Source organism: Leuresthes tenuis, unplaced genomic scaffold (assembly GCF_036924035.1).
Source record: "Leuresthes tenuis unplaced genomic scaffold, fLeuTen1.0.hap1 SCAF_17, whole genome shotgun sequence".
Taxonomy (NCBI): domain Eukaryota; kingdom Metazoa; phylum Chordata; class Actinopteri; order Atheriniformes; family Atherinopsidae; genus Leuresthes; species Leuresthes tenuis.
This window is the reverse complement of record NW_027325371.1, coordinates 31,224,689-31,252,136: the sequence shown is the minus strand read 5'-3', so window position 1 is coordinate 31,252,136 and position 27,448 is coordinate 31,224,689. Positions and strand designations below refer to the sequence as shown.

At 40.9% G+C, this 27,448-nt stretch overlaps 2 protein-coding genes across 4 annotated transcripts in view; both read right to left on the bottom strand.

Moving 5' to 3' along the window:
- Positions 1–27,448, bottom strand: part of hoxb4a (homeobox B4a) — a 342,957-nt gene that overhangs the window by 302,766 nt on the left and 12,743 nt on the right. The window lies entirely within an intron of this gene.
- On the bottom strand, positions 1,443–27,442 carry hoxb3a (homeobox B3a). 3 transcript variants are annotated; one of them, XM_072368503.1, is made up of 3 exons: positions 27,364–27,442; positions 9,187–9,893; positions 1,443–5,234 (listed from the first exon to the last, which is right to left on the bottom strand). In XM_072368503.1, the coding sequence occupies exons 2-3, from the start codon at positions 9,770–9,772 to the stop codon at positions 4,372–4,374; spliced, it is 1,449 nt and encodes a 482-aa protein (XP_072224604.1). In that variant the 5' UTR covers positions 9,773–9,893; positions 27,364–27,442; the 3' UTR covers positions 1,443–4,371. The 3 variants fall into 3 exon arrangements, with proteins under 3 accessions (XP_072224604.1, XP_072224603.1, XP_072224602.1); XM_072368502.1 differs by lacking the exon at positions 27,364–27,442 and adding an exon at positions 12,720–13,177; XM_072368501.1 differs by lacking the exon at positions 27,364–27,442 and having other exon boundaries at positions 1,443–2,946; positions 4,369–5,234; positions 9,187–9,827.

Below are 27,448 nucleotides of genomic sequence, written 5' to 3'. Positions count from 1 at the left end.
AGAGGAGATGTAAAGGGAAGTGTGGCCATTATTTATGGGATCCTGGATCCTGATTTATGTCGTAAGTTGTATGCTGCTCTGTAGCCTCTGAGCACGCGCGATATAGAAATGGGGAGGGGAGTCGTGGTTGAGGAACACATGAATGGAGCCAGTCGCAGGCTTCGAGTTTTTTTTTTCCGTAACCATACACAAAGGGCCCAAAGTGAGATGGGCGCTCTGTGTTTCTGTAAAAGTGTGTGTGTGTGTGTGTGTGTGTGTGTGTGTGGGGGGGGGGGGGGGGGGGGGGGGTTACAAGTAACTTGTTGAAAGCAAGTTTTTAGGTTAAGAAACAGCTGTCATCACTATCTGTGGTCCAAATAATGATAGAGCTTTAAAGCCATGTCGCAGTAGCTGCTTTAAAGTAAGAAATGCAAAATATATTTTGCACAACAGGCTGCGTAACATCGTTCAGTCAACAGAGCTGCTTGAAGACTTGGAGAGATGTGCTCTTTATCATTCTAATCACAACCTGCATTCAGGTCTCTTATCTTGTGTTTTCAACACCACTGAAAGATTGTGAATCTACCTGTCAGAACTCATACTACGGGAGCAGAGTTGATTGAGAGTAAAATATAACTGACTGAGTTAGTCTGAGTTTCTTCTGGTAACAAACAATTTAGACTGGTTATATGTGACAAAAACATCAGAGCTTAACTCAGTATTCTACTTCTGCAAAGGAAGACTTACAAATGATCCAGCTTCGGTTTGTTGCATAGGATCTAACCCATATTGGGTTTAAGTGGACTAGTCTGACTTTAAACCTTCTTGTTATCATCAATGGATTGTATGTACCAGATACAAGATAGTGTGAGCAGTACATTTGTCTGCCCCAGAAGGGATTTCCTTCCTTCTGACTAGTTTGTGCAACATCAAATAACAGATCAGAAGTTTTCCAAAATGAGAAGGGCTTTTTCTTTTTACCTCTGACATGTCATATTTGACTTTCAGATTGTGCTGACAGGTGTTGTAATTGTCAAGCCTCAGGTACCGACTCAACATTCAACACCAGCATCAGTGTCAGGTCATGTCTTAACATGACACTATCTAAAGGAAGTTACACCCCATCTGGGATTTTGACTGCTTGATATTGTGACAGGTTTTTAGAAAAAATAAGAACTTTGTTGTTTATATATCAAGTATCTGTAAAAAGTTTTATGATTTAGACTTAACTTATCCATCATTAAATGAGCCCATCGTATTTTCAACAACAGCCAGTGGTGAAAGTTGTTGTATGTGTGATGCATTGATACTTTGGGCTTGCAGATTCTCATTGGCCAATAAACAGACCATTTTTTCAAATGACTTGGGGGTCACTTGGGTCATGGTATTTTAGTGATTATTTAGGAAAACACAATGAGCCAACTTATATACTCTTATGTTTCGTTGTAAAAAATGACTATTCATTTGAATAACATAACATTTTATTGAAGAATTGTTTAACATACAACTCTCTCAGCAATGAAAGAAAAAAAATCTACAAATAACAAGAAAAAACTGTTTTCTTTCAAAAAGACGTTCATTTCTCCAACTAATAGTTTGTCCCTATTTTTGGACTATGCATGGATGTCCCAACAGTTGACCTTTTTCCTTAAAAGCTGAGACATTTATGTACAAGGGTCATTATAGTAACATAAAAGCTACTTATTTTCCCCTAAAAAAACAGTAACTAAAATATGCAGCTTCAGTACAATGGACAAGAGGAAACACAATGCTTTTTTTTCTTTCATAACTGGTAAATACTAAAAAAGTACAGTTTTTTTTCCTCAATATAAATACATGAAGGATAAATAATATCAATACAAAACAGAAAGTATTTTTAAACTGGCTATAACAAATAAATATTCATCTATGAATGTTCACTTGAACACAGATTGGCGAAAGACGATTTGATTGGAAGGCCTTCCGTCTTCAAAATAAGATTTCATTACTATTATTTTTTTTCATTTCATCCATCAAAATGTAAACTCTAAGTGCAACAATGATGTCCAGATACACAAAGCATTTGTGTATAATATGAACTTTTAAAAACAACGTCATGGATTTACTTCCTGAATATCAGTGAGTTTTTGAGGGGATTAACCACTCACAGCTTGTTTCTAAGTAGCGAACATTGGGAGAGACAGTCTGTAAGGGTTTAACTGAAATGCCCTTACTGACCATTTAAACATAGAAACCCTGTTGTTTTAAAAAACATACTGTACACATGTGCTCACGTTTCTGGAACATGCATTTTTGTTCAAATATATACCCTGTTTCCAAGTTAAAAGTCAAGACGTGAAAAAAAAAACAATATAAAATGTGTAGGGGGGGGGGGTTCGCCTATGACTTCCAAAAACACAAATAAATAGTTTTCTCCACCCTTTTTAAATACCCTGTTCCGAGGATGTAATAAAATTAAGACACTAAAAAACAATCTCCCGTGTCCTCTTACATTTACACATGTTTCAGAATGCCTTCAGCTGGCATACTCCACATGTAAATAAATGTCACTGAAAGGAGTGATAATGTCTGTACGTGTCATAAAGTAATGTGTCAGTGTGAGCTTGTTTAGCCTTTGAGCTTATATCTTCTTAAACCCTGTTACAGTGATGTGATCAATGGGTGTCTAGAGATGAATACCACAGGTATTGTGTGTGGGATTGAATGTGCTTGTGTTCGATGGGTGGACAGGATATAGTGCGTCATGATTTGGTAAAGACAGACAGAGACAGGTACTGCAGGAAGCAAAAAGAAACAGAGAAAGGAAGGCCGTCCAGTGGTTTTTATGTGCTTCATGAAACAGAGGGCACAGAGGAAGATTGCTATTGCCACCTCCAGCCATATATTTCTGTTCTCCCTCTAATTCCAGCTGATGGAGAGGCAGAGCCCTCCCCAAAGCACAGCTCTGCTGACAAAAACATGTGTTGCCTGCAGGGGGAGAGAATTCAGCATAATAAATCTAACCACCTCGTTAACTGTCCATTAAAATCTCAACTATTTCATCTATCAGGCAGGCTGTGTTTATATGTGCGTCTTATGGGGGGATTTTGCCATCAAAGAACAATTTAAAATCCCAAAGTGTCTCTGAGAGGGTCACTCTGGGCTTTTTTTTTTTTCTTTTTTTTTTTTTTTTTTTTTTTTTGTACTACAAACTAGCTGTTCTGCTGTTGCAATTTGCTCCATCAGCACAAAAGCTGTTACGAAATACCTGATGCATTATAAATCTTTGTAGACGTGGATATTAATTAGTTAGTAAGAATAGTACAAATATTCTGTAGGCTGACTTAAATATAGTGACATTTATCTTTCATTTTTTTAATTTCTTTGTGCTGTAATAAAAAACTGACAGCAGTGCAATGGTGGCTGTAGATTTGGTCACATTACACAGTTTTGAGTGAAGTGTTATTGAGACCAAGATACGTTTTGTCAATAATACTTTACTCAAACACATCCTGTTTGGGTTTAAACAATATCATTACTGTAGAACAATCGTGGGTAGAGCTAAATATATTCTTTTTACAACACGACCATCACCATCAAAGACACCACTTTTAACACTTCACCTGCCATTGCTGTCACCATTCAAGGTCACACATTTTTAACCGGAATTATGGGCTGTATCTGTTTAGATGAGTAAATGCCACATGGGAATGTTTGCGGTAGGAGGACATGTTTCAGCATCACTACCACAGGACAAGGTTCCTGCCATTTATTGTCCCCAGTAAAGGGATTGACTGTACAGCTTGTCTTCCATGGCTACAATATGCCTTTCTGCCCTGGGACAACAAAACACATTCAGAGTTTGGATGCTAATTCAAACGGTTCATGTAATCTTGAAAACCTTCATAAAATCACGAAGAAAACTAAATGAAAGATAGATGTCATATAATGTACTATAAATTGAAGCAGTATTTAATGTGCACCCAGACTTCATATAATAATAATTCTAAATAAAAGGTTTTGAAAAACGTGTGTCTTCATTTTCTGTGAGAATATAAGGCTTCAACAGTTGGTTGTGATACAGTCTTGTCAAAGCAATACACTTTGGAGATTTTCTTCACTTATTTAGCTTTTTCAAATAACTTTAACTGCATTTTGAAGGGAGCAACGAAAGCTCTAGCCTCAAACTGATGTGATGCTGTTCTTATGAGGGCAGTGAAAACTTTAAACACTAATTTTTGCTCTCTGTGGCTATAGAACATATAACAAACCACTGGATGGCTTATGTCTGTCTTGTTTTGAAACACCCTCTGTCACATTTCAGCAGTACAGTCCCCGCTTAGTAGTTAGTCTGTTAGCGAGTCATGTCATGTTACTTGTTCATGTAGTCTTTGTCATTTTATTCCAAACCTGCTACAGATGAGTGAGCTTGGGTGCTTCTTGGATTCTGCCCTGAGTTGAAGTGTGGTGTGCCGACAGCTCAGTGTAAGTCGGATGTGTGGGTGGGTCACAGGGAACCTGGGGGCCCCCTCCACCCACATGGTGCTGGTTGGTAGCTGACATGGGTCCTGCGCCATTATAGTCCATGGTCTGGTGGTGGGGTTGCGTAGGGCCAAGGTGGCTTAGCCCATACATGGAGGGGCCTGAGCCAGGCATGGGTTCCACATAACTGCCACTCCCAACATAGACTGGACTGGCCTGCATGTTAGTTGAAGTCCCATAACCTGCATTGTTGGCCTGTACTAGGCTGTGGTGAGGATGGTGATCACCGTATTCTGGATCTGGGGCACCATACTTCTGGGGAGGGCAGCCTTTCATGGAAACACTGGAATAAGCTGTAGACATAGAGTAAGACACTCCTTGGTGAATCTTTCCAAAGGATGGTGGAGAAGGGGCGTCATAGGCTGGGCCCCCTCCTCCGCCTCCCATCGGGTGCATTGAGTTCAGGAAGCTGGCAGAAGACTGCATTGGCAGAGGAGGGGAGCCTGTCGGAGATGGCCCTCCAGAGCTGGAGCTCAAGCCCTTGGACTTCTGGTCTTTTTTGTACTTCATGCGTCTGTTCTGGAACCAGATTTTGATCTGGCGTTCAGACAAGTTGAGCAGGTTGGCCATCTCCACACGACGGGGCCGGCACAGGTACCGGTTGAAATGGAATTCTTTCTCCAACTCAACTAGCTGGGCACTGGTGTACGCTGTACGAGCTCGCTTAGATGATGCTGTTGACCCTCCAGTAGGACTCTTCTCCCCACTGCTACCGCTCTCAGCTCCTCCTGATACTGAGGGGAGGAGATAAAACATTAGACTGAGAACAGGCTGGTATGAGAAATACACAGAAAAATTACATTTTAGAAAAGGAGAAGGGTAAGTGGTAAAAAGATTTTAAAAAACTATCATCAGGCACATGAAAGTACTCCAAAAAAGTGGGAAAGTTGTGCATATTGAAAAAGAAGCTACAATAATAAAGAGGTAAATTGATGAGTAATTTAAAATGAATAGAGAGGTAAAGGTAATACAATACAACAAGGCCACATGTTGAAGAAAATTGAAAGCATTCAGATTCTTAATAAAGCAGTGGGAGGTCTGGATCATCCCTTGATATTAGTTGTCAACACTTCATAAGAGAAGCAGTTATTAAGAGGCAAAGGCCCTGGTGCTGGCCGAGAACACCTAAATTGCATCTTGGCTGGAAAGACAAACCCCCACAGCAACAGCAGCAGCAGTAGCATAGGACTGCTCTAACCTCAATCAGCCAACCTAATTTAAATCATAGTGACACTGACTTCTGGTAGAACGGGGAAGTGTCTCAGAGACACTTCTGCAGGAAGACTTCCGGGGCACACGTTCTTGGTAAAAAGGTGATGATGATGCTTATTTTCTAAAACAGCTTTTTTCACAATAGTATACTTTGATTTGAATTAATTGTTGTTTGTGTGTGGTGAATTTCATGCCCCTTGGGCAGTTACATCAGTGGAACCTTTTTAACTGAACTCCAATATAGCCAAGCTTAACTGGTATGTCATCATATCATCTTTACCAGTCCTACAATGATACACACTGCCTGAGGAAAAGAAATTATGCTAAATGTCAAACATCACACACATTTACTTCAACATGAAAAAAAACAATTGTAACGATGCTAAATGTAATCTAAAAGTTTTATGAGTCATAATTTAGGTTGCATGTAATTTCAGTTTGGGTATTATTTCTGTTGTTCTCACCACTGGTTAATTTCTTAATAACATGCTATCGTCCCACTGTCATGACAGGATTTGCAATATCTATGTTGGTCCACTTCGCAAAATATTGACGTTTTACATTAAGAAAAAAAGCTCAGAAATTGTACTTGGACCTCATTTTCTACAGCTATTACCTCTTGTCTACATGGAGATGGAACTGACGTGACGAGGTATACATTCTAAGTCTATCAAGATTTACTATGTGAGAACATTCAATAGCAACTTGCTACAGCATGATTGTAGATCGTAGATTTTTTTCTCAAAAACAGGAGTATTAGTGATGGATGGGATGAGTCTGGTGACCCGTGTAAGATATTACCAGTTAAAGATGAAAAAAATTAAAACTTTAGAAGTAGTAAAGCGTAAACTTCACTTTGTGCAGCAGATATTCTTGTTGCAAAAAGTTTTTCTTTACTTGCTCATTTATCTGTTTAGAGGATAAATGAAATACTGAATTACAGTGCCTCCCTGTAACCTATGTAAATATCCATCAGGCTCCTTGGTTATGAATGTTGAATGTTGCTATGAACCTTTGAGCATGCTTTTAATGTCCTCATACTAAGACTGAAGCAGCAGGGTTCACAGAAAAAACGTAGTATTTAAATATTTATTTTTCTATAGGTAACTGTGTGTTCTATAGGTTTATTTACATGAGCAGAGGGGGATAAGAGATTGTCTGTCTCAGACAACATTGATTTTATCCAAAAAATGACCTCAAATCTACACCAATAAACTGCCTTATCTCCTTTCAGCTCTTTTCTTGACAAGTGAAAACATTTAAAAATGGAATATCAGACACATCATCACCGTACATCTTATCCTTTCCTACTGATTGATGGCTATCAATTATGATTTCATCCTTCTGTCTCATTCTGAGTGCATTATCAGAGAAAATTGAAATTTATCATTATATATTTGTTCACAATAGCTAATAATGTCTGTTTCAAATGTCTATCTGTCATTCTGTATTTCTTTAGGAAACAAAATATCTTCAATTGCACATAACATTAAAATTCATCCTGCTAATATGTTCTTATTTACAGAGCCTTTCCTTTGAGGTGTGAAATGGGGATGAGAGAAAGGGGCCATATAGAGGATAAACCTCTTTCAGAGCAAGCAGAGGAGATGGATGGGCAAGGTGGGAGTGATGAAGAAAGTATATGAATGAAGGAAGGTACGCAGGCTGCTGGTAGGTTTGTCATACTTGGTTCAAAGGTAGTGTTCTGTCTGACTTAACTGACAGTTATCAAAGATATGAAAGCAAGGTTAGATCCAATTAACCTGGAAAGCTGTGTATGAACCCCAACCTCTGCTCTTTTATTTAAAACGTGACACTGATTTGTGAGTAAACATTAAAAATATTCCTGCTCCTTCTTCATTTTCTCCTAATTCTGACGTGAACCTGTGATGAAATTGCAATCAGATATTAAAGAACATGTTTATCTTAAACACATTTTTTCTTGGTAGACATCAATAAGAATCTGTGATTTCTGTTTTAATGTTTTGTGAACTATGTCTCTGCACAACCTGGCTCTAGATGTGTACTTAACACACATGAATACATTTACATTCCTGATTTATTGTGTCTATTAATCTGTATTTAATTTTGTAGCGCTGGTATCTATCACATTTATAATATTAGTATCTTGGTCAAAAGAATTTACAGTAACAATATCATCAAAGTACAGGAAAAACTATCTGTCGAATTAATCTCTTCTTTCTTTCTTTTCTTTATCTTTTTCATTGTGGAACTGTTTGACATCTTTTCAGCACAATGAATTCAACTTAAAGTGTGAGTGGAGGGATGTTGGGATCCAGTGTCCTGTTCAAAGCTGAGCTTTTCAACCACAGACACATGTGTGACAAGAGATCCAGCTCAAAATTCCTTCTGTCAATAACACGATATGATACAGTGACGTTTCACTAAAATACTTTTGTCACTTCATGGTTGAGTTAATGAAGTAATATTTTTGATTACAGTTAGAACTAATATCCATTATTTCTACGAGCTGACTTTCATCTTCATGGATGCCATGTTACAGGTTGCCTTGGTTACATGTAAACACAACGTATAAGAAAATGTTGTCACTTTCTGGTAGACTTTTGAGAAGAAATCACTTGTTTAGGAACAGACGTCAAAGTACTTGGGTAGGAAAACAACCATGGTTGGAGCAAAAAAATAACTTTTTGCACAACCATCTTTTTACACCATCGTTAGAGTTTACATATTGGTTATACTTACTTATATATATATATATATCTTTATGTGTTTGTATGTGTGTGCACATATTTATTCTTGACCAGTCATCACAGTTTTAATATTTCTCAGATGGTTTTACCATTGACATTTAACATGTTTTACTGCAAGGCTAGGGATTTAAAAGTTTGCTGTTTTGATGGCCTTTGGTCAAATGACTCAAGTCATATAACAAGTGCGAGAATGTGAGGCAGAAACCGTTATGATTTTTGGTAATTACTTTTCTGTATTCAAAACAACATGCTTTACCAGCCACCTAACCTTTGACTACAGTAAACCGACAGATAGAACTGATAATATATGTAAAATATGTAGATATACAATGTAAGAACACATAATAAAACAAACAGCACCTATTCTCATCCCTGTATGAAATATATTGTGCTATATTAGCCTAAACATTAACCAAAACATATTTTATCCTTTAAGAATCTGAGCCTGGAAATAAAATGTTGATAAGAAAGGTGTGGAAAGAGGGATGTGGTTGGGGTGGGAAGAAAGCAGAATAATACAAACAAAGACAAGGGAGGAAAATTCCCTTATCTTTCCTTATTCCACTATAAAATTTCTTCCATTAATTGTGTCCCTCAAATGAAGGAATTAATTAATGAAGGAAGGAAGAAGAAGAGGAAAGAAAAGAGAAAAAAATAAGATTGCATTGTTGTTATGGAACTTTTTGTGGGGGAAGTGAAAGGCAGATAGAGATCCAAAGAGGTGTAATCTATTGTAACACACCGTTGCCAGAGTTGTTGCTGGGTGAACAGTTTTTCTGCTTGGTTGTTTGCCGAGATTCCTTCATCCAGGGAAAGATCTGCTTAGCCAGTGTTGGGTTGGGCGGCAGTGAAGAGGAAGACGATGTGGAAGATGATGTGGAGGAGGAAGAATTAGATGACTTATTGGGGTCTGATTTAGAGACTGCAGATGACCTAGTACTGCCTCCCGGCTGCTGAGCTGTGGCATTACCATTGCTTGGGGTTGGAGGCAGTGGAGGGGACACTTGGGAGGCAGGGTGGTGCTCAGGCGGCAGACTGGGCTGCATGCAGCTGCCATTCAGCTCCTTGGTCTTGGCTAGGTGCTGGTGGTGGTTACCATTGCTGCCCATTGACTGTAAAGAGCAGGCAGAGCGCTGGTATGACTCCACATCCAGATGGTTTGTCGCCTGGAAGGTAGGCTGGTGGTGGGACACTGGAACCGGGGCATTGTAGCCCCCAAAGCCATTGGTGGCGGCTGCTGCAGCTGCTGCTGCTGCCCCTTGCACCTGGTAGGACGAGTAGCCACCAAAAAGCGTTGAGGAGTTGTCGTAGTATGTTGTTTTCTGCATTTCTGAGAGAGGTGGCCGTGTCTTTTTTTGCTCCTGTCCTTAGTGAAAACCACTGCCGGAAGACCATTTGGTATCAGGGGTCACGTGATGATGCCTCTTCAACGGTCCCCTGCAATCTGACCTAAAAGGTTAGGAAAGACAGAATAAATAAATGAAAGACTTTAAATCCATCTTCCTAGAATGAAAGGCACCATGACATGAATAGAAACCACTGCTTTTCTCTCCTCATCACTTTACCCTCCCCCATTCCTTCTGAGACCAGTGCACAGCCAGCAGATGCTCTTGTGGAGGGGGCACGAGGAGGGCAAACTGTGTACCCTCTCTCTCTACACAAACACACACTCTTTTTTAACATTTTCACAGTAATGTTTCCTGGATTCAATTTCAAAATTTACAGTAATTGTTAGAAACCAAACAACTTGGAAATATTACATTTTAGTATTGCGATCCAATGGTTTAGATATTTTTACTGATTAATATTTAATTATTCATTGTTTTAAACATTTAATTCAAAGATGGTCGTGGATGATCTCTACATTGAAAAATAAAATGAATGAATTGGAATGTTTATGCCACATTCTTGTCTGTATTCAGAGGTGATGGTGTTGTGTTTGTGATGAGCCAGTGCCCTCTCTGTTATTCAAGCTGAGCATTATCTTGTTGTCTCATGGAAGCAGTGACTGTGAAGAATATATCATCTTTTTTTACTGATAGGCAGCCAACCTCCTCCTCTCCTGTTGGCCTTCCACATGTGAGTTACTGTATTCTGTCAGCTCAGCTGTTAGCTCACTCATCCCCATTCACAGGAGCGTGCACTTCTGCGGAATTCATCACTGCTGCTGGATGACATGCTATTTTTTTTAAATATAGATTAATTTGATTTACAGAAGAAATTTGTTGAATAAACGTGTTAAAAAAAGTTTGCTAAGTTTCTAAATCTGAATGGTTAAATGAAAAATAAAGAGGTATGTTAAGTCATTTTATCGCTTCTTCACGTTTTAAAAATTGTGAGGTAGCGGAAGTTTTTGGGTTTTTAAGGTTTATTTGGTTCGGAATCATTATATAAATGAAATCAAAATAATTAATAAAACCCAAAATACTTGTAGACAAAGAAAGCATGCCACAGATAGATAAATAGTTCCCTGAATAAGCTGCACGAGCTCCAGACTGCGACCATAGTGCTCTAACATGGATCATGGTCCTTTCAAGGTAAAAAGAAAAAAGGGAGGATGATGGCTCTCTGGTGGGGAAGGCCTGCGGCGGCTAAGGGCCGGTTTGTCAGGCGCGAGAGAACACCTGGTATTCATTTCTTCTCCGGAGATAAAACATCTTAAAGAAAGAAGCGGAGGCCATCACACACAAACTGAGCTCCTTAGAGTTGTCGGCTTTTCAACCCAGTGCTCATAATAATTTATTTAGTTTACATGGCAACAAAAATGGAAGCAAATGGCTTATCATGTAGCCATTATTTCTATTCATATTGTGAGAAAACGTAAGATAGTTCGGTGGTCACATAAATGTAGATAAATGAATAAAGCGTGACACGTTGTGATGGAAAAAATATAAGAATAGATTAGCCCAAAAAGCGATAATAACGACGGCGCATTGTTCTATGTTACAGCTTATTTGTTTTCAGCATTAACACAGCCTGCATACAAAGCCCTACAGATGACATGAAATAAGCAGTCTAACATCTACGTGTAATTATTGTTAGTGAGCGGAACCCGTAGGCGTGCATGTATATTTGTTCCACAAATAAAATGACACAAAACGTAAAGAAACTGCGCCTCAGAATTGTTTCATAGACCTATTCAAATGTTGTAGCGAATTGTTGGGCTGTATTTCTATTCTAAATCTTTTTAGAATTAGACCTATCATGGCTTTTCTTTTTTCCCTTAACAGTGCAGCCTTGCTCCGGTTCTCAGCACGTCACAGATGTCAGCCATTTATCTTTCTAGTAGACAAGCTGGAATCCTAATTATTTACTCTGAGGAATAGTCCCAAGGAGAGAAAGAGAAAGGGAGAGAGAGAGAGAGGCCGTGGCAGTGAGTGTGGGAGGAATATGTTATTGAATCATAACGCTGTTTCGCCATTAAACGCGACACGTAGTGTCTCTGCCCTTGGCATGTAAGGCTACAGCTTAATACAATCACCAACTTTACTAGACGCCTCCTCGAATAATTGACTTATATGCTACTGAGTGAGAAACAGTCAACCAAACTGAAAACAACACACACAAGGAGGAAGAGAGAGAGAGAGAGAGGGGGGGGGGGGGGGTGTCCAGTGTCTGTGTTTTATCCCGGGATATAAAATTACAAATGGCGCCTGCCATGAACAGCTATCCAGGCAGGGAGTCAGAGACGGGATCCATTAATTTGAACACTCAACGCAGTTTATTATTTACCCCATTAACAGGCACACAGACAAAAGGAGGGCAATTAGGCTGAGGCGAGTCCAGAAACAAGAAAGACTGGCCTGATGTTCATGGTCTGGAGAGAAGCTAAAACCGCCAAACTACAGAGCCTATGAATTATTAAAATCATATAAAGTAAACATTTAAGGAAGAAATCAAAGAAATGTCACATGTTGGCAAAATGATCACAAAGGAGCCCGTCTTCAGAAAAACAGGACAGTGAGTGGCTCTTCCATAAGCCAAAAATCATCGAGCAGCATCGCTTCGTAAATAAAAAGGTAGCTGTTAGTGAGGAAGTGGCGACGAAAAACAAGAAATGAGAGGGGGAGCAAAAAGAAAAGGACGGATAAGGGGGCTGCTTGTAGCTGGCTCCTACATCTTAAAGCATTGTGAACTCTTCTTGAACCGGGATTGGAGTCATACGGCCCATAAATCACTGAGCCCAGCGCTCACAAACACGGACTGCTGGCCTGTACGTTTCCCGTTTGTTTGTTTTTAGCCCGGGCCTGTTTGCCTGCCTGTGGTGTTCCTTACCTTCCTTAGCACCGGGAGTCCCGGTCCAGTCCGGCTCGAATCCAGCAACGCAGCATTATAGCTTCAGTTCTCACACACGTTCACGAGGTGATCAATAATTACAATAAATAATTCAACGAATAATTTCTCAGTTCCCTTTCTCTCCCGTTCCGTTTTCCTGCTCCCTTCTCCGCAGACCCGCTGCTCCCCGGTGCTGTGTCGACACTAGCACAGCTGCTCGCGACCACCACAACACCTCCTGGAGCCACAGCAGCAGCAGCAGACCGGGCTGCGCGGACCGGACGCCGTGTGGCATCAACGGCTCACTGATGACAGAGCTGAGGGGATTCAATGTGTCGGTGGAGGCTCGACGCACCGGCACAACGGATAGACGGGCTTGGCGGAGGCTTTAGGCAGGCTAGCTAGCGCAAGAGCTGAACGAGCTTACCGGGAGCCTGCCTGCTGCCTGCTCGCGCCCCCCGCCCCCCTCCACCTCCACCTCCACCCTCCGCCCCGGCACCAGCTCTGCCTGCACCGCTTTTAGCTGATAACAATGGCCTCAAATGTATCTCTTCAGCCTCTGTCTCTCGCACAGCCTGCCAACCAACCCGACAGTCAGTACTTAGTCAACCAGCAACAGAACCTGTGAAAAACAGGTCCTCCACAGAATGTTAGCTCAGCTCATGTTGGGGGATTTTCATTTGGTCCCCACTTTTCTGTTTCTCCGTTTCCAGTCTCTGGGTCGTGTGCGCCTTCCTCTCGGTTTTGCGCCTGTGCCTGCGCCTCACTGGTGCATCTGGAAGGCTGGAGCATGCGAGCTTATTCCACGCGGTTAACGAGCGGCAGTGATAGACAGCGGTGGTGGTTGCCCAAGAGGTTTCATTATGCTGTTGAGAACGCGCTTGGGTGTCAATAAGGCTAACAGGGAAGGAAAGGCCGGGGTAAGGGGGCTTGAGTCACGGACACGGTGACTCGCTCATCAAAGACATCAGCGTCACTCACAATTTAAACTAACAATACTGAAACACGCACACACTTCTGCTACAAGCCTGCATTTTAGGTGACTTTTCCACATGTGTTCGAAAGAAACTCTTTGAATTGAGACTTTTTCTGCTGCACACTTTGAGGAGGCTAAGTCCACGTTGAACAAAGATATTTCACGTTGTAGAGGCTAAATCTCACTGTGGCTATATCTGCTTACCTTTCGAAAAGGTTGAGTTCACACAGCAGATGTGATCATGTTAGCTCATAAGACACAAACCAACTTTAGCTATTTTCAGTAGTAGTCGAGGGTTATTAAGTCTTGTTTGGTCACCTGGTACTATTAGTTTAGGAATGCATTGATTTTGAAACAGGTCACATATAACCTTCATCAAATATTTCAGTTTAGGCAAAATTTCAAATAAAATAACAACAAATCAAAATCTTAACCTGAAACAGTGAATAAACACTCCCAGAAGAGAATTATCATTCAGATGCTGTTCGTGTACATGAGGGCTTGCATTATCATTATTTTTAAACTTGGGCTAATTTTATTTACTTTCATTTAGTTCCTATTAAGTAATATTTAGTCGGACAGCTTCTTTGTCTTTGTAAATACTAAAACTGTTCCTAAAAGTTGAAATATTAAGCTACTCGTGTGCTTTTTCTTTTCTTTTCCCCGAGTTATTTTTCTCTGTTTTGTTCTCTTAAAATCCTTAACAGCTCTTCCTCTCCTAGTAAATAGATAAATAGAAAATCAAAGGTGGCTATATTGAAAAGGAGGATACTGTAAAATTGTGTGGGGAAATATGAAATTGGTGAGGTGAGTAAAAACCAACCAACCAAAGTAACAAAGAAGCAAAGAAAAAGAAGAACGACAGACAGAAAGGTGAGAGTGAAAGCTCAAGGAGACATTTTCATACCTCAGGATCAGAGTCTCTTCTCAGCTTTCTCTCTCCCACTCCCCTCTGTTTTTATTATTCAGGACGTTACTCCTGTCGTTTATGGCTACGTAAGATTTATGAGTTCGCTCGCACCCAGCAGCGTGTCTGCGCGTGTTTGTGTGCGTGTAAACTTTCAAACAGATAGCATTTGCTGTGGACTGCTGAAATGAGAGGATGAGCTCCGTGTAGGTGGAAGGAGGGAGCCTGAAATGTGCCCGTCTGCAAGTTTTCTTTCAAGCCAGGCTTTACACGGATGAAGGATCTGCTAACTTTAGCTGAAAACTCTCATTACTAATTAACCAAATCACTAATCAGCATTTTTTGTTCTTTTTGTCTCCGCTGAGCGATGGTGGGAATGAGACCTGTGTGGGAGAAATGAGCGCTGCGGATTGTACAAATGTGTTTGTAAAAGCAAGCCAGCGCTAGCAAAGGATGGCAGTTATCTGTTGGCTGACAGACGCACGTCGGCGTGCTTCGTGAATCGCGGATTAAGGGTTGCACAACTGCGACTCAGTGCCCATGAGAGCTGTGGAAATATTCTGTCCTTTTTCACTCTGGTCTTTGTTTCTTCCCACTGGGATTTCAGAAGTGCAGCTCACTAAGAATGACACAAAGGAATTTCCTCTGACTGCGGCTTCTCAAAACCTCGCGCAAGCTTTTACTGTTCTACTCTGCTGTCCGCGCGATGTGTTTTGCTGCATCAATAGCCTGTACAATCCTTCGTGAATTATTTTTTACTTGGAGATGAAAAATGTTTTTTGGTATTCAGCACTAGTGTAATCATTGCGGTTTTAAGGAATAAACAATTCTATCAAATATAGAATAATCAAATAATGAACGGATTGTGTTTCCTTCTAAGCTGTGCCAGCGGGTTGGATCACACCACATGTTATTACATTATACGACATTTAATTACCCAGACGTACAGATGCTCTAAACCTCAGAAAGATTTCTGCAGCAAAATTACTACCTCACACCGCCAAGTAAGAGTTCAATGATAAAGATACTAATAATAATAATAATACAGCGAAGATAAGGAGAAGGATGAGGAGGAAGTGGACAAAAAATTAAAAGTGACCATGGAATAAATAAACACAAACCTCTTTATCGAAATATATGACTTCCTAAAAAGCCTGACCTCGTGTAATTCAATATAAAATCCAACTTCTAGCAAAGGCAGCTCATAATCGCTGCATTACTGCTTGAGGCTGTGAGGGTGTTATTGGATCACAATGCAGATGCGTAGTCGTAAAGTATTTTTCCCAACGCGAGTGTCTGTCTCTGGAGAGTCTCAGGAGGGATAACGTCAGAAAGTGGGACTAACCGCAAAGTTTCCAAAAGACAAGAGAGCGACCAGATATGCAATCAAAAGGTCTGTAAAATCCAATACGGAAGACCGACCTCTCGTAGTCTAATCGAACGTTTGGGAGTGGAGCAGCCACTCTCTGGCACTGCTGGCCTTAAATCATTCCCGGGGTAAAAGCAAAACGCAGCAGAGGGAAGGATGAAGGTTGGGTGGGAGTGACATGAGATGCTATTGATCGTATCTGGAAATCATATTGCCCATCCAATTATCCTCACAATGTTCCATAGTTTGTTTTTCTTTTCTCCAGTAGGCCGAGCCGACTGGAATTTTCTGTTTTCGTGTTGTGTGCAGGTGGAACATTCTTTAGTGCACATAAATCTCGTGATAGGCGACACGCAAAGAAACGCAAACATTGCAAATTTATCCACAATTACTTTGAAGCAGTATTTTGGAAAATTGTTGCATAGCTTTCAGTGCTGGTACTGGTGGCACTGGAAAACGGATTAAAGTTAAACCACAGTAGGATATTTCTATACGCACCCATCCTAAAAATGTAGATCAAATAAATAAGCGCATTCACACTAGTCTCCGCAAAAAGAAGAAAAACAGGCCCTCGCATTTAGAGTAGGAAATTGAACATTCACTGAGATAATCGATTCATTTTATAATGGAGAAGCAGATAATATTTAAAGCCCAGTCTAAAAACTTTGAAATGACTTGAAAATAAGCATTTTACACTTATTACTAAAGACTTCAAAATGACAAGAGTTGCTGCTCAAGTCCCACAAAGCAAGCAGTTGTTTCTTTCATCGATAGCCAACATATCGCATCAGCATTACACACACATATATACAGGTGCGCGTACTCACGCATGTCTCTCACAGCGGTTCATCCTCGTGGCAGCATAGGCGGTATCCGGTATCTCCGGATGGTTAAGCAGGAATTTACTAAGTTGGCCAGAAATAAGGTGATGCACGGACCGACTATCTTAGCAAACTGGCCTACACGAGCTGCTCTATTTTGCACCTCCTCTCTTTCCGTTACCACTACTGCCATGTTGTACATAGGTCTGATATTTACTTTTTATAACTGATATTTTCTTCTTCTTCTTCTTTTTATTTCCAAGGTGAGAGGGAAACAGCATTTTGACTATCCTCCATATATTGAGTTGACAATAAAAAAAATCTTTGAATCTTCGTAGAAAAAGATTAAAAAAGATAATAATCTCTAATAGCCCCAGAGGTGGCCACCTCCAGAATCCCCAGATCTGCTGATGAGTCACGTGTTAAGAATGGCGGGGAAAGGGGTGATTTCAGCTCCTCAGGACGGAAAAAAACAGCATGCATCTCAGGTTGAATATGAAAAATAGTTTGAAAACAGCTACGCGGGAGCAAAATATTCCTCGTGAGGATGGACGCAACAAAACTCTGTTCGCCGTGTTGGCAAAAATAGTGCAAATGAGTGCTTTATCAGTGAGATTGTTTTATATCAGGGAGGTGAAATGTTCATCACTGAGGAGACTGCTGGAGTGGAAGCGTCCTGACATGAAAGATTTTTCTTTCCTTTTTTCCATACTTGGCTTTGTGGTGCCATCACCGGCCTCGCTCTGTGTCTCACACAAAGACCCAGTGGTGCTCAGAGAGGACGGCATACTCTCAATTTACAGCTTGACTTTTTAAAGCAGTCTTTCCAACAAAGGATAAGTACCCTGTGTTATGAATAATAACATGTAAGACTGCTTCACTATATTAAGTTGACCAGTATTATTATCAGATTGTCGTATATTCGATGCTGCTTGGCATGAATTGAGTATGCATCAGTACTAATGCCTGAACCTAACCGCCTCATTCATCCTATGAGGGGAACTATTACTGACCAATGAGAAGCAGAGATGGGCAGGTTACAACAGAGGAGTTATGTCTTCTTTTCTCATCGACATAACTTCTTGTTTCTGTGTCAGTTTACCTGTCAGTAGCATTTCTTGAGCCAATCTGATATCACAGGGCATTTTCACTCTGCAGACGGGACACTTTTGGTACTTTGGTATAAATCTAGTTAGTTTTATGTTTAAGGCCCACCACACCTCCCACTACCATCACTGTAAGGCTTTCCAAATATCTCTATTATCTAAAAAAAGAAGTTCTGAAAAGCAGGATTTTTGTTCTTTGAAGTCATCATCATCACCAGCACATACACAGCCGCCCCAAGTAGCCAAGTGAAGACAAAGATAGCACTGCAACACATTTCATCCCCCTTTCCCTGTTTGAGGCGGTGACACACACATTTCAACACTGATTTTTAGGGGCCAGATATGCACTATAGACTGAAACCAGAGGGAGGGGCATACACCAAACATTTTCATCTGATTTGCTTTAACTGCTCACTTTATTTCCCATGTTCTGCTTTCAGTTAGTTTTAAAAATACACAGAACATTTCAAAGTTATAATCAATCTGAAGTTTTTTTTTTCTGTGCAGCAGCTGCATCTTTAATTTGATCAACCAGGAAACATGGACAGCTCTTTCAAATCTACATACAGAAACCAATGAATTTCTATATTTTCATTACTGGGTGTTGTTCTTTAACCAGGAAGACTTGTGGCATCAATCAACTTTCATAACAAACATGGAGCTGCTTGTCCCATTATGGGCTATTCATTTCACAAGCAGTCCAAAATACATAACCTCAGTGGCTGTGTACAGTCATGTTTGAAAAGTCTTACTTCTTCTTAGACTTGTACATCTATCAACTTCTGTGTGCCGAGAAATACAAATAGAAATGGAAAAATCTACATCAAATAAATTCTTCTCACTCCTCTGCTTTCAATCTGTTCATCCACAACATAATATTATGTAATAATAATCAGGGAGGTATTGCACTCTGCCTGTGTTTTTTATGTTGTCACATATGATCTCTTATGCCTCTGTGTTCCTGAATGTAGGATCACTCATGTTCCCCAAGAGTTCACCCTTAGGTAAAAACAGCCCTAAAGGAGAAACTCATTCCATCAGCTCCTTCACTTAACACTGGGTTAATCTTTATCAGAGATGCTAATCTTTGACCACAAACTCAAAGGAAACCCTGACATCAGAAAACAGATAGAGAGAGAGAGAGAGAGAGAGAGAGAAAAGAAAGAGAGGGGTGGTGTGGGGTGATGGAGGGGTCTGGAACAGGGGTCAAATTGTCCTTTCTGCTCCTGAACCACAAAAAGTGCCAAGCTCACCAAATGTGTCAGGCAGTGGATCAACAGGGTTGCTGTACATGCTGTGTACGTGCACGTGAGAGAGAGAGGCATGTGCTCAAATGGAAGAAATCCACTAACCGATCTGTAGGCTGCATTTACTCTGTATAGTATGGTGTCTATTTATTCATGGATTTTTAAGTATATCTACATTGAAAGTCTCAGTTTGTATTCAGGGATTTGTGCAGAGTGATTTTAAAGGTTAGGTGATCTGTTTAACTATGTTTTTTCAAGTATTTTATCACTGATTAGGAACATGGAATGATAAAATATTTCATCATAAAAGAGGCCATGTTAAATTTTGACATAGCTGCCTGTTGACTAAAGAAAATAACTTGTGCTTTGCCCTGTCAGTCTATTCAGAAACATAAGCTTGTTGCTTCAAATGGATTTTCCAAGGTTGACACTGGAGAGCTTGTCAAAGCCATAATGCTGTGTTGAACCATCTGCACCACTACAACAGGCCCATATCATTATCCGAACAACATATTCCTCTTATGACACATGGATCAGGAAAAGAAAGCAGTGATTGTAATTGTAATCAGGCCTAGCAGCAAACAGTCCTACTATTAAGTTTGTTACAACAGAAGAAAGAAGCTGTATGGATTTTAGTCAGAGCTGTCAGCCATCACACAGTGCAACAGTGTTAGGTGGGCATGCCCCCACTATTTTACTCTAACTGTGTTTTGTCCTTAGTTTGTCAGTGATGTATCAAAAATCAATTAGATTACATCTGTGTTGGTGTTATTGTGGGTTTTTCAGACTCTGTAGGTCTCTATTCAGCATTGAGCAAAAACCACCAAGGTCAAGTAAGCTGCCTGAAGAGCCAGTCCTTACTTCTGATGACATACAACGCACATCAGGGAGCTCTTCTTAACGCTCTTTGGCATGCTACCATCTGAAAAGTCAGTCTTGCTTGACTGTAATAGTAGTTTTAGGTTTGGACACGTTGAAAGCTGTTTTCGACTCAGACACGTTTAGAGCTAACATCGTGGACAGGTTTTGTGGCATATGGGGGAATTTAGAAAACAGTTATAAGTCATATTAAGTGGAAATAAAGTGTTAAAATACATACAGTAACCAATAACTGACCTGTAATTTGAAGTTTTACTTAGATTTCAGATTTTCTGATTTACAGTTATGGAAAGAATATCATGTTGATCACGCTGATTAAACAAGTTTGGTTAAAGATAAGCATACAAACTGTTGCCCTTCCCTTGTGTCATCATTACAACGTTTCATTTTTCAACATTAACTTAAGAAAAAACACTTTGTCATCTTTAACAGGTCTGTGATCATCCATGACATATAAACTACTTGCTTGAGCTGCAACATGCTTTCAAAAAGAACAAAAATAAAGCAACCTTTGTCTTATTGATTGCATTCAGAAGTTGGGAGCTCAGCATTTCTAAAATAATGTCCCAGCCATAAGATTCAATCCTCTGTAACTCTTAAAATGACAGAAAACATTAGGAGATAACAATGGTTAATTTTCCATATGGGATGACTCGTGGCTTGTTAAAGAAATACTTATAAACTCTTCTTACCGTTTTTACAATTAACAAAAATCATAGTTTTTGTTGTTGTTGTTGTTCAGCTGCAGTGATACATGCTGCTACATGAAAATAAGCTTAGAAGCATTGCTAAGTGGTAAAACTACATTTAATGTGTATTTTGTTGTTTTAAAATTCATTTTCCTACTCCTGCCCATAAACAATTGAGTGATATTGCTATCTTTACCATGTGGTGGTCCAACAGATCTCTGATTAAACTGACCAGATGCTGTATCTATCCTGATGAAAACCTTACACAGCATTCACATTTCAGGTGGATAATCACTGACTAATACTGACTTTGTAATGCTTCTGTCATAGTCGCATTTGTCCTGTAACATACAACAACTTTTCACAAAAATAGTAAGACTTTGTTTTTCTTTTTATAACCATGTGTCCATTTCTTGTGAGTTGGGGGCAGGGGAGGACATGACAAGGGACACAGAAAAAAGAGGGGGTGGCTTCTTGAGTAAGCAATCTTTTCACACCGTCATAAATCACAGCATGGCAAACATGCATCTTCTCTTTTCAGACTTCATCAGTTCCCTATTCTCTGCAACTCTTTGAGTCTCTTTAACACATGCATACCACAACAGCTCTCCGTCCGAACGTTTCTTCCTGCTGCAGGTAAACCTTTCAAATAAGAAAGGAAAGGGATCAGAGCGCGCGCGCGCGAGAGAGAGAGGGGTGGTGGGGGACTGCTTCACAGATACACTCACACCAAGAAAAAAAATGCCAAAGAGCTTTGCACCCCATGGATGAGACAGACCATATGCACACAGAAAGAGTTTGTGACATCTGGTGCGACGGAGCAGAGGATGGAGCAGCGAGTGAGCAGTATCCCGGCAGACCTACCTGCTCTGTGTCTGCGCGCCTGTCCTGCTGGATCTTCTCTTGGTTTTTCTTTTCAGCTCCTGGATGAAGTAAATTTTGGACACGGATGGACACATGCGCTGCAGTTACGATGACCAGATGACTCCCGCCTCACCCTGGACGGACTTTGCACGCCTGTGCATAATTCGGTGCAGTCGTCCGAGACTTTTTTGGTGTTGTTGTTTGTTTGTTTTTCCTCACGATTTATCGCATTTTCAGCTCCACTACTGCCTGCTAGTTTAACACTGGCACACCCATTACAACACCTCTGTGTAATAAATCTTGAAAGAGACGTCAAGTGTTTGGGAAAAGTGATAAAACTTTCCAGGCTCGCTATAAATCACCAACAATCAAGCCAATCTACAGCACACAATCTGACGGGGACTGCTCGGTCTGGAGCTCGTCGTAAACTACTACTTTACCCCCCCCCCAAAAAAAAAAAAAAAAAAAAAAAACACCGCCTGTACGCGCTCTTCCCCCACCCCCTCGGCCTGTGCTGAAAATTTAGCCCATATGGGTCCTGTTTCTTGCGTGGCCAGCACCACGGTCGGAGCTCGCGCTTTAGTTTTCTAACAAGCAGTCCCTAACTTACTGTCTTTACTGACACAAACGGTAAGGTTCGGTGCAGAACGGGTCCAGATGGGCCTTCAGTACAGTTAGATTTTAAAATAAAGCGACAAAATCCTTTCTGGATTATGCGGGGCTGTACTGCCCGACCTAAGCTTCTCTGCCCCTTGCTTTTTGCTCCTGTTTGATATTCTCTACACCGGATGAGTGGAGCTGCACTCCTGGTTGCTCTCTTTATCTTCCTCTTTGGCTATCGCCTTTTTGGTTCAAACTCACGCCGTTGTCACGTTGCTACAAGTCGTGAGCTACCTTGGTGTCCTGTAACCTTTACAGGTTTTTACAGTCTATTTACAGATGAATAGACTACTATATAGACAATTTTACTTCTTTCACTGCTTGGACCTTTAGCTCGTAGGTTTGTCCCGGCTACACCACAGGCTGATCGAGAGCGTGAACTGTTCCTGAACCGGGCTGTGGACCTGGAGCTGCAGAGGCCACAAGAGGCTAGAGAGCAGGTTAGGACAGATGGTTCTGGTGGTGGAATTGGGTTGTGCGGATGGACTTGCGAGGCTCAGCATGATCTGCCTGTTCGAGGGCCAGATGTTGGCCATTACATGGCGTCAAACTGAGCGCGATCAGAGTAGAGGAAGGACAAGGAGATTGAGAGAAAACGAGGAGCAGAAGTTGTGCTGTGATTTGACCCGCACAGAAAACTGCGTCTGCTGAAATAAGCTTATTTTCCCGCACACATTCAATGGTTATATATCGCTTCCAGGCCTGTTACATTTGGATTAATTACGAACTGTGAAATTATTTTATCAAAACTTTACATTATTCCAAACCGAAGCAGACCTAACCGAGGAGTTTCGGCGTCATGCATCTAACGCAAACACGAATAGAACCAATGCAACTCAACTGTTTCTGTGTTCAGAGCAGATATGTGGGTGTGAACTCTAACCGCTTCAGGATGTGTTCAGATATGATAGAACATCAGCACAGGATTCAATAAAGACTGAAGGAACTGAATGGAGCCTGACGGTGTTTTACAGAAATGAAATATTTGGATATTTTTGAACCACCACACACTGGTACGGGCGTGCAGCTCATCATCATAGAACTTTTTTTCCTTTTTAAACATGCAACATTTGTGTGTATTTGTACTAACTACCCACGCAGGTAGACACGCACACACACGTGCAGGTGTGTGTGAGGGACGTAAAGCAAAGAAGAGGGTGGCAGAAGAAGGAGAGAAAGAGCAAGAGAGCGAACCTGATCTTTTTTTCCACCTCATGTTGCTCCTGGCTTGTGCTGAAACACAGAAAAAAATATTCCTCACGGTCTCTTGGTTCCGTCTCAGTCGTTCATTTCTCCGGAGCTTTGAATCATTGCGTCGACAAGACGATTATAAATTAGCAAGAAGCTTCCTATTGATCAATGTCCGAACGCGTTTTCATCTCCGAGCAAGAACGAGTCAGGGAAGTGGATTGGCGCAATGGAGCACGAGCTGGATATCCGCAGCCTGTAAGAGAGATAACAATGCTAATAATAATAATAATGTTCTGTCAGCATCAGTGGACTTTTCCCACACTGAAATCTTTCGCTCCTCTGTACCGATGCAACATTTGTGTGTATTTGTATGTATGAGAGCGAGCGATGTTCATCTGTCTCTAAAACACCTCTGCTCCAAACAAATTGCTGCCGATTTTGAAAATTTTAATAAATTTCATTTTTGATTGAGACTGGTTTTGCCAATAAGTTCCAGTGAAAAGTCCAAATGTTCTATCACAGTTTTATCGTTTCTTTCAGTCTTTCGATTTTGGATTTATTTCCATAAAACGCAACTTTTGCCTCCTCTTCTCTCTCATCTGGTGAACTTTTGCTTATGGCTGAACTATACAAAATCTGCTTTAAGCATCTTGAATGAAAATATTTGACAACATATTTCTTTATATGACAAAAGTTATTTTCTAAATTTGAAATCACTTTTCTTTCTCCCGTTTTTGACGTATCTCCACACGTGTTTTCAGTGTCGGTTTTCTTTTGAGTTTGCCTTGTATAATGATTAAAGAATTATACCTCTGGGTCTACTTCGAACTTAAACAGAGAGGATTTCATAATGCAAATGAATTTAGAAATTAAATGAGAACATGTTCTTTACTTCCTGAAGTGACCCCTCAGTGCGGTTTAGATCTTCTTTGTGGGGGAAAATAACAGTGAAACAAAGAATGTGGCTGCCGCTCTTAGCAGCGAGTGGGAAGATAAGCCTTGTTTAAAGTCTTGTCCGAGTGTCTGCTTGTTTTCATGCCTGTCTGTCAGATGCGCGCGCCTCTACTCCCACGTACAAACCTTGTCTTTGACCATTTGGAATCAAACGGTAGCTGCAAACGTACATTTTGCTCTTTCATATTTAATCTATTTATATTACATCTATAAGCGCCACAGAAAAAAAGCTTCACACGCTCTGACCTCGGCTCTGAAGGACTTGCGCCATAAAAAGCAAACAATAAAAGCAAAACACGTGCTGCAGTGCCCCTTTTCAACGCGAAAACACACACACACACACACATGGTTCTGATGTGAATGATATTGTATATGCGAGATGCTGGCTATATTTTAAATTAAAGCTTAGATATGCGGATATCACGGCACATATATTTAAATGGTAACGTAACAAAATTCTAAGTGCTGTTATAAATGATGAATATGAAGGATACAGTATTTCCCTTTTCAGCTGGGCTCACAAAGAGTTGATCGTTTTGCCATTGACTCTCAGCAGGTTCATTTTTGATTCCAAAATATACACAGCAATGCAGTGATGCTTTTTGTTTCGCAAGCGCACAGTAACGAGTGCCACAGCGCGTACCCAGAGGCAGACTTGTATTCATGTGAGCAGAATTTCAGAGCTAGTGGGAAGTGAGTGCATCGAGGCCTCAGACGAAGGGAAATATTCATTCTGCAGGAAGCAACATGGACACTAGAACAGAAGTCAGGCTGGGTGGAAGGTAATATCCTTACACCCTTTCAGACATTTGAACTATTTCAGCTCTGTTTGATCTGCAGCTATCTGCCAGACAAAACATTCCTAGTGGTAGACACGTGCCAATGATAAGGTAAGATAGCCAACGTGTTCCCTGCTTTCCTTGTTTGGACGATTGAAATACAGGAGTGTTTGAAACTTGACATTTTTTAACAGATGTGCAGATGGAAGTGCTCAAGATTCTTTATCCGAAGCAGCTGGGCTGAGTGGCATTTTGAAATATAATACCGCTGCATCTTTGTCTCTCAAACTAAATATGAAAAGGAGCTATCCACAGAAACGTAGAATCAATTTTCTTTTCAAAAAGGGAAGAAAAGGGAGGAATGGAATCACGTAAACAACCCCACCCCCTCCTCTGCACATCCACAGAAATTAGACGAAATATTGTTTTTGACATGGCAGCGGGACAGCAGGAATACAGAAGCTCTGCCTCTTGCTGCTCTTGTTATCATTATGTGATGGGTAGACGAAGGGTGGCTCTAATTTGGTTAGACAAAGGTTTACACTGAGAGCCATGGATGAGTTGGGAGACAGACAGGGATAAAATGCGGAAATTCTAACTGAGAGTTCTAACTGTAAAGTGATCCATCCACCCATTGATTGTTTGCATTTGATTCTATTACTGCCACTACTCATATTGATTATATAATTAAATAATTACTAAATGTAAAACTGTTTTGCAAGCCAGTGTTGTTTGTATGAAATAAATGTAAATTATTATACTGTCTCCTGTTCTGTTTCGCACTCCCATCTCTCCAACAAAAGACGCTCCAATTCACGGCAAATGATTTTAGCAAAAGATACTGAGATACCGAGTGCTGATGTGGATAACTGTGACCACCTCAAATTCAGTACGCATTTAAAAGAAACACACTTGGAAAATATGTATAGGTATGACAAATTACTTTAAAGATCAACTCAGAATCCGTCTGTTTTCATGAACAAAAACTCAAGTGCATGGCGCCAAAAGAAGTAAAATGACCAACTGCAGAGATCATGTGAGGTATGACATGACAAGAACTTCAGCTGTAATAAAAAAGTCAAACCAAGCTGAATCTTTCCAGATTTGCCAACCTGGACTAACCAGGGACCTAACTGTGCCAGAGAATCAGTGAACGTTAATCGGTATAATTTACATCTTTGGCCTGGCATTCCTGGATGGGTTGCTGGGGCTCAGTCACTCCTCTTGGCTAAATAATTGAGTTTTTCTTCACCAGCGCATCCTTTTTATGAGAATTCAGGGAGGCTAAGGTGTTCCCAGAGTGCCATATTTAAACAAATCTCCCTTTAATTGGTCGCTGTAGTAATTCAAAACCAATAGTTACTGCCAGCTACTGTCACACTGACGTAGAAAAAAGGAAAACGCCCCGAGTAATAATTAAGTGCAAAAAACAGCTAAGAGGCGTAAGTGATGGCAGAGAAGGAAGAGAACAAGAGCAAGACAGTGATAGCAGAACTGGAACATAGGGTAGTGGTAAGAGGAGCCACCGGCGGTCATGGCACGATCTCTTCCTCCTCTCCCTCTTCTCCCTCCGCCTGGTGTATCATCGGTCCATCGACCGTCATTTTCCCCACCGTCTTCTCACAGTGTTGGAACACAGAATGATTTATCGCGGACAGTGCCATACACAACAGCACTCTCTCACAAACACACAATAGCAGCGGCGGCCGCACGCTGACACCCTACCTCACTATAAATCAACAGAAGTAGCTGGTTGAGAGAAACAAGTAGAGAGGGAGTGGGAGAGGGGAGAGAGAGGGATGGACAGAGTCAGGTAGATAGAGAGAGATGCAGAGGCAGACAGGAGGTGATGGGAGAAAAATGGAGTAGAATATACAAGTGCTCCTTAAGATATAAACAGCCATCGGCTAACATTTCATCGCTGCCCTCTCTCTGCTGTGCAGGCGACGCGGTTACATTGCTTCAACCTATAAACAGTGGCTGATGATGATGAGTGTGGGGTGATGTGTAAACAACACGACGGCAGCATGCACCATGAGAAAACACGGCGAAAGATGAGTAGTATGGGCCATATTTACCACGATGTTAAAATAGCCTATGATTCACAGAGAGGGATGCGGGCAAAGCGGCACAGCGGCGTGGAAGAACAGGAAGAAGAAGTGTGGCTTCCCCATGCAGTCCCCTTCCTTCCTCAATACTCACGGTGTCCACAGCGACCCGCAAGACGCACACCCGTCGAAATTTGTTTTATTGCAGCCGCCTTCTCCCCTTTTCTCTTCCTCTCTCT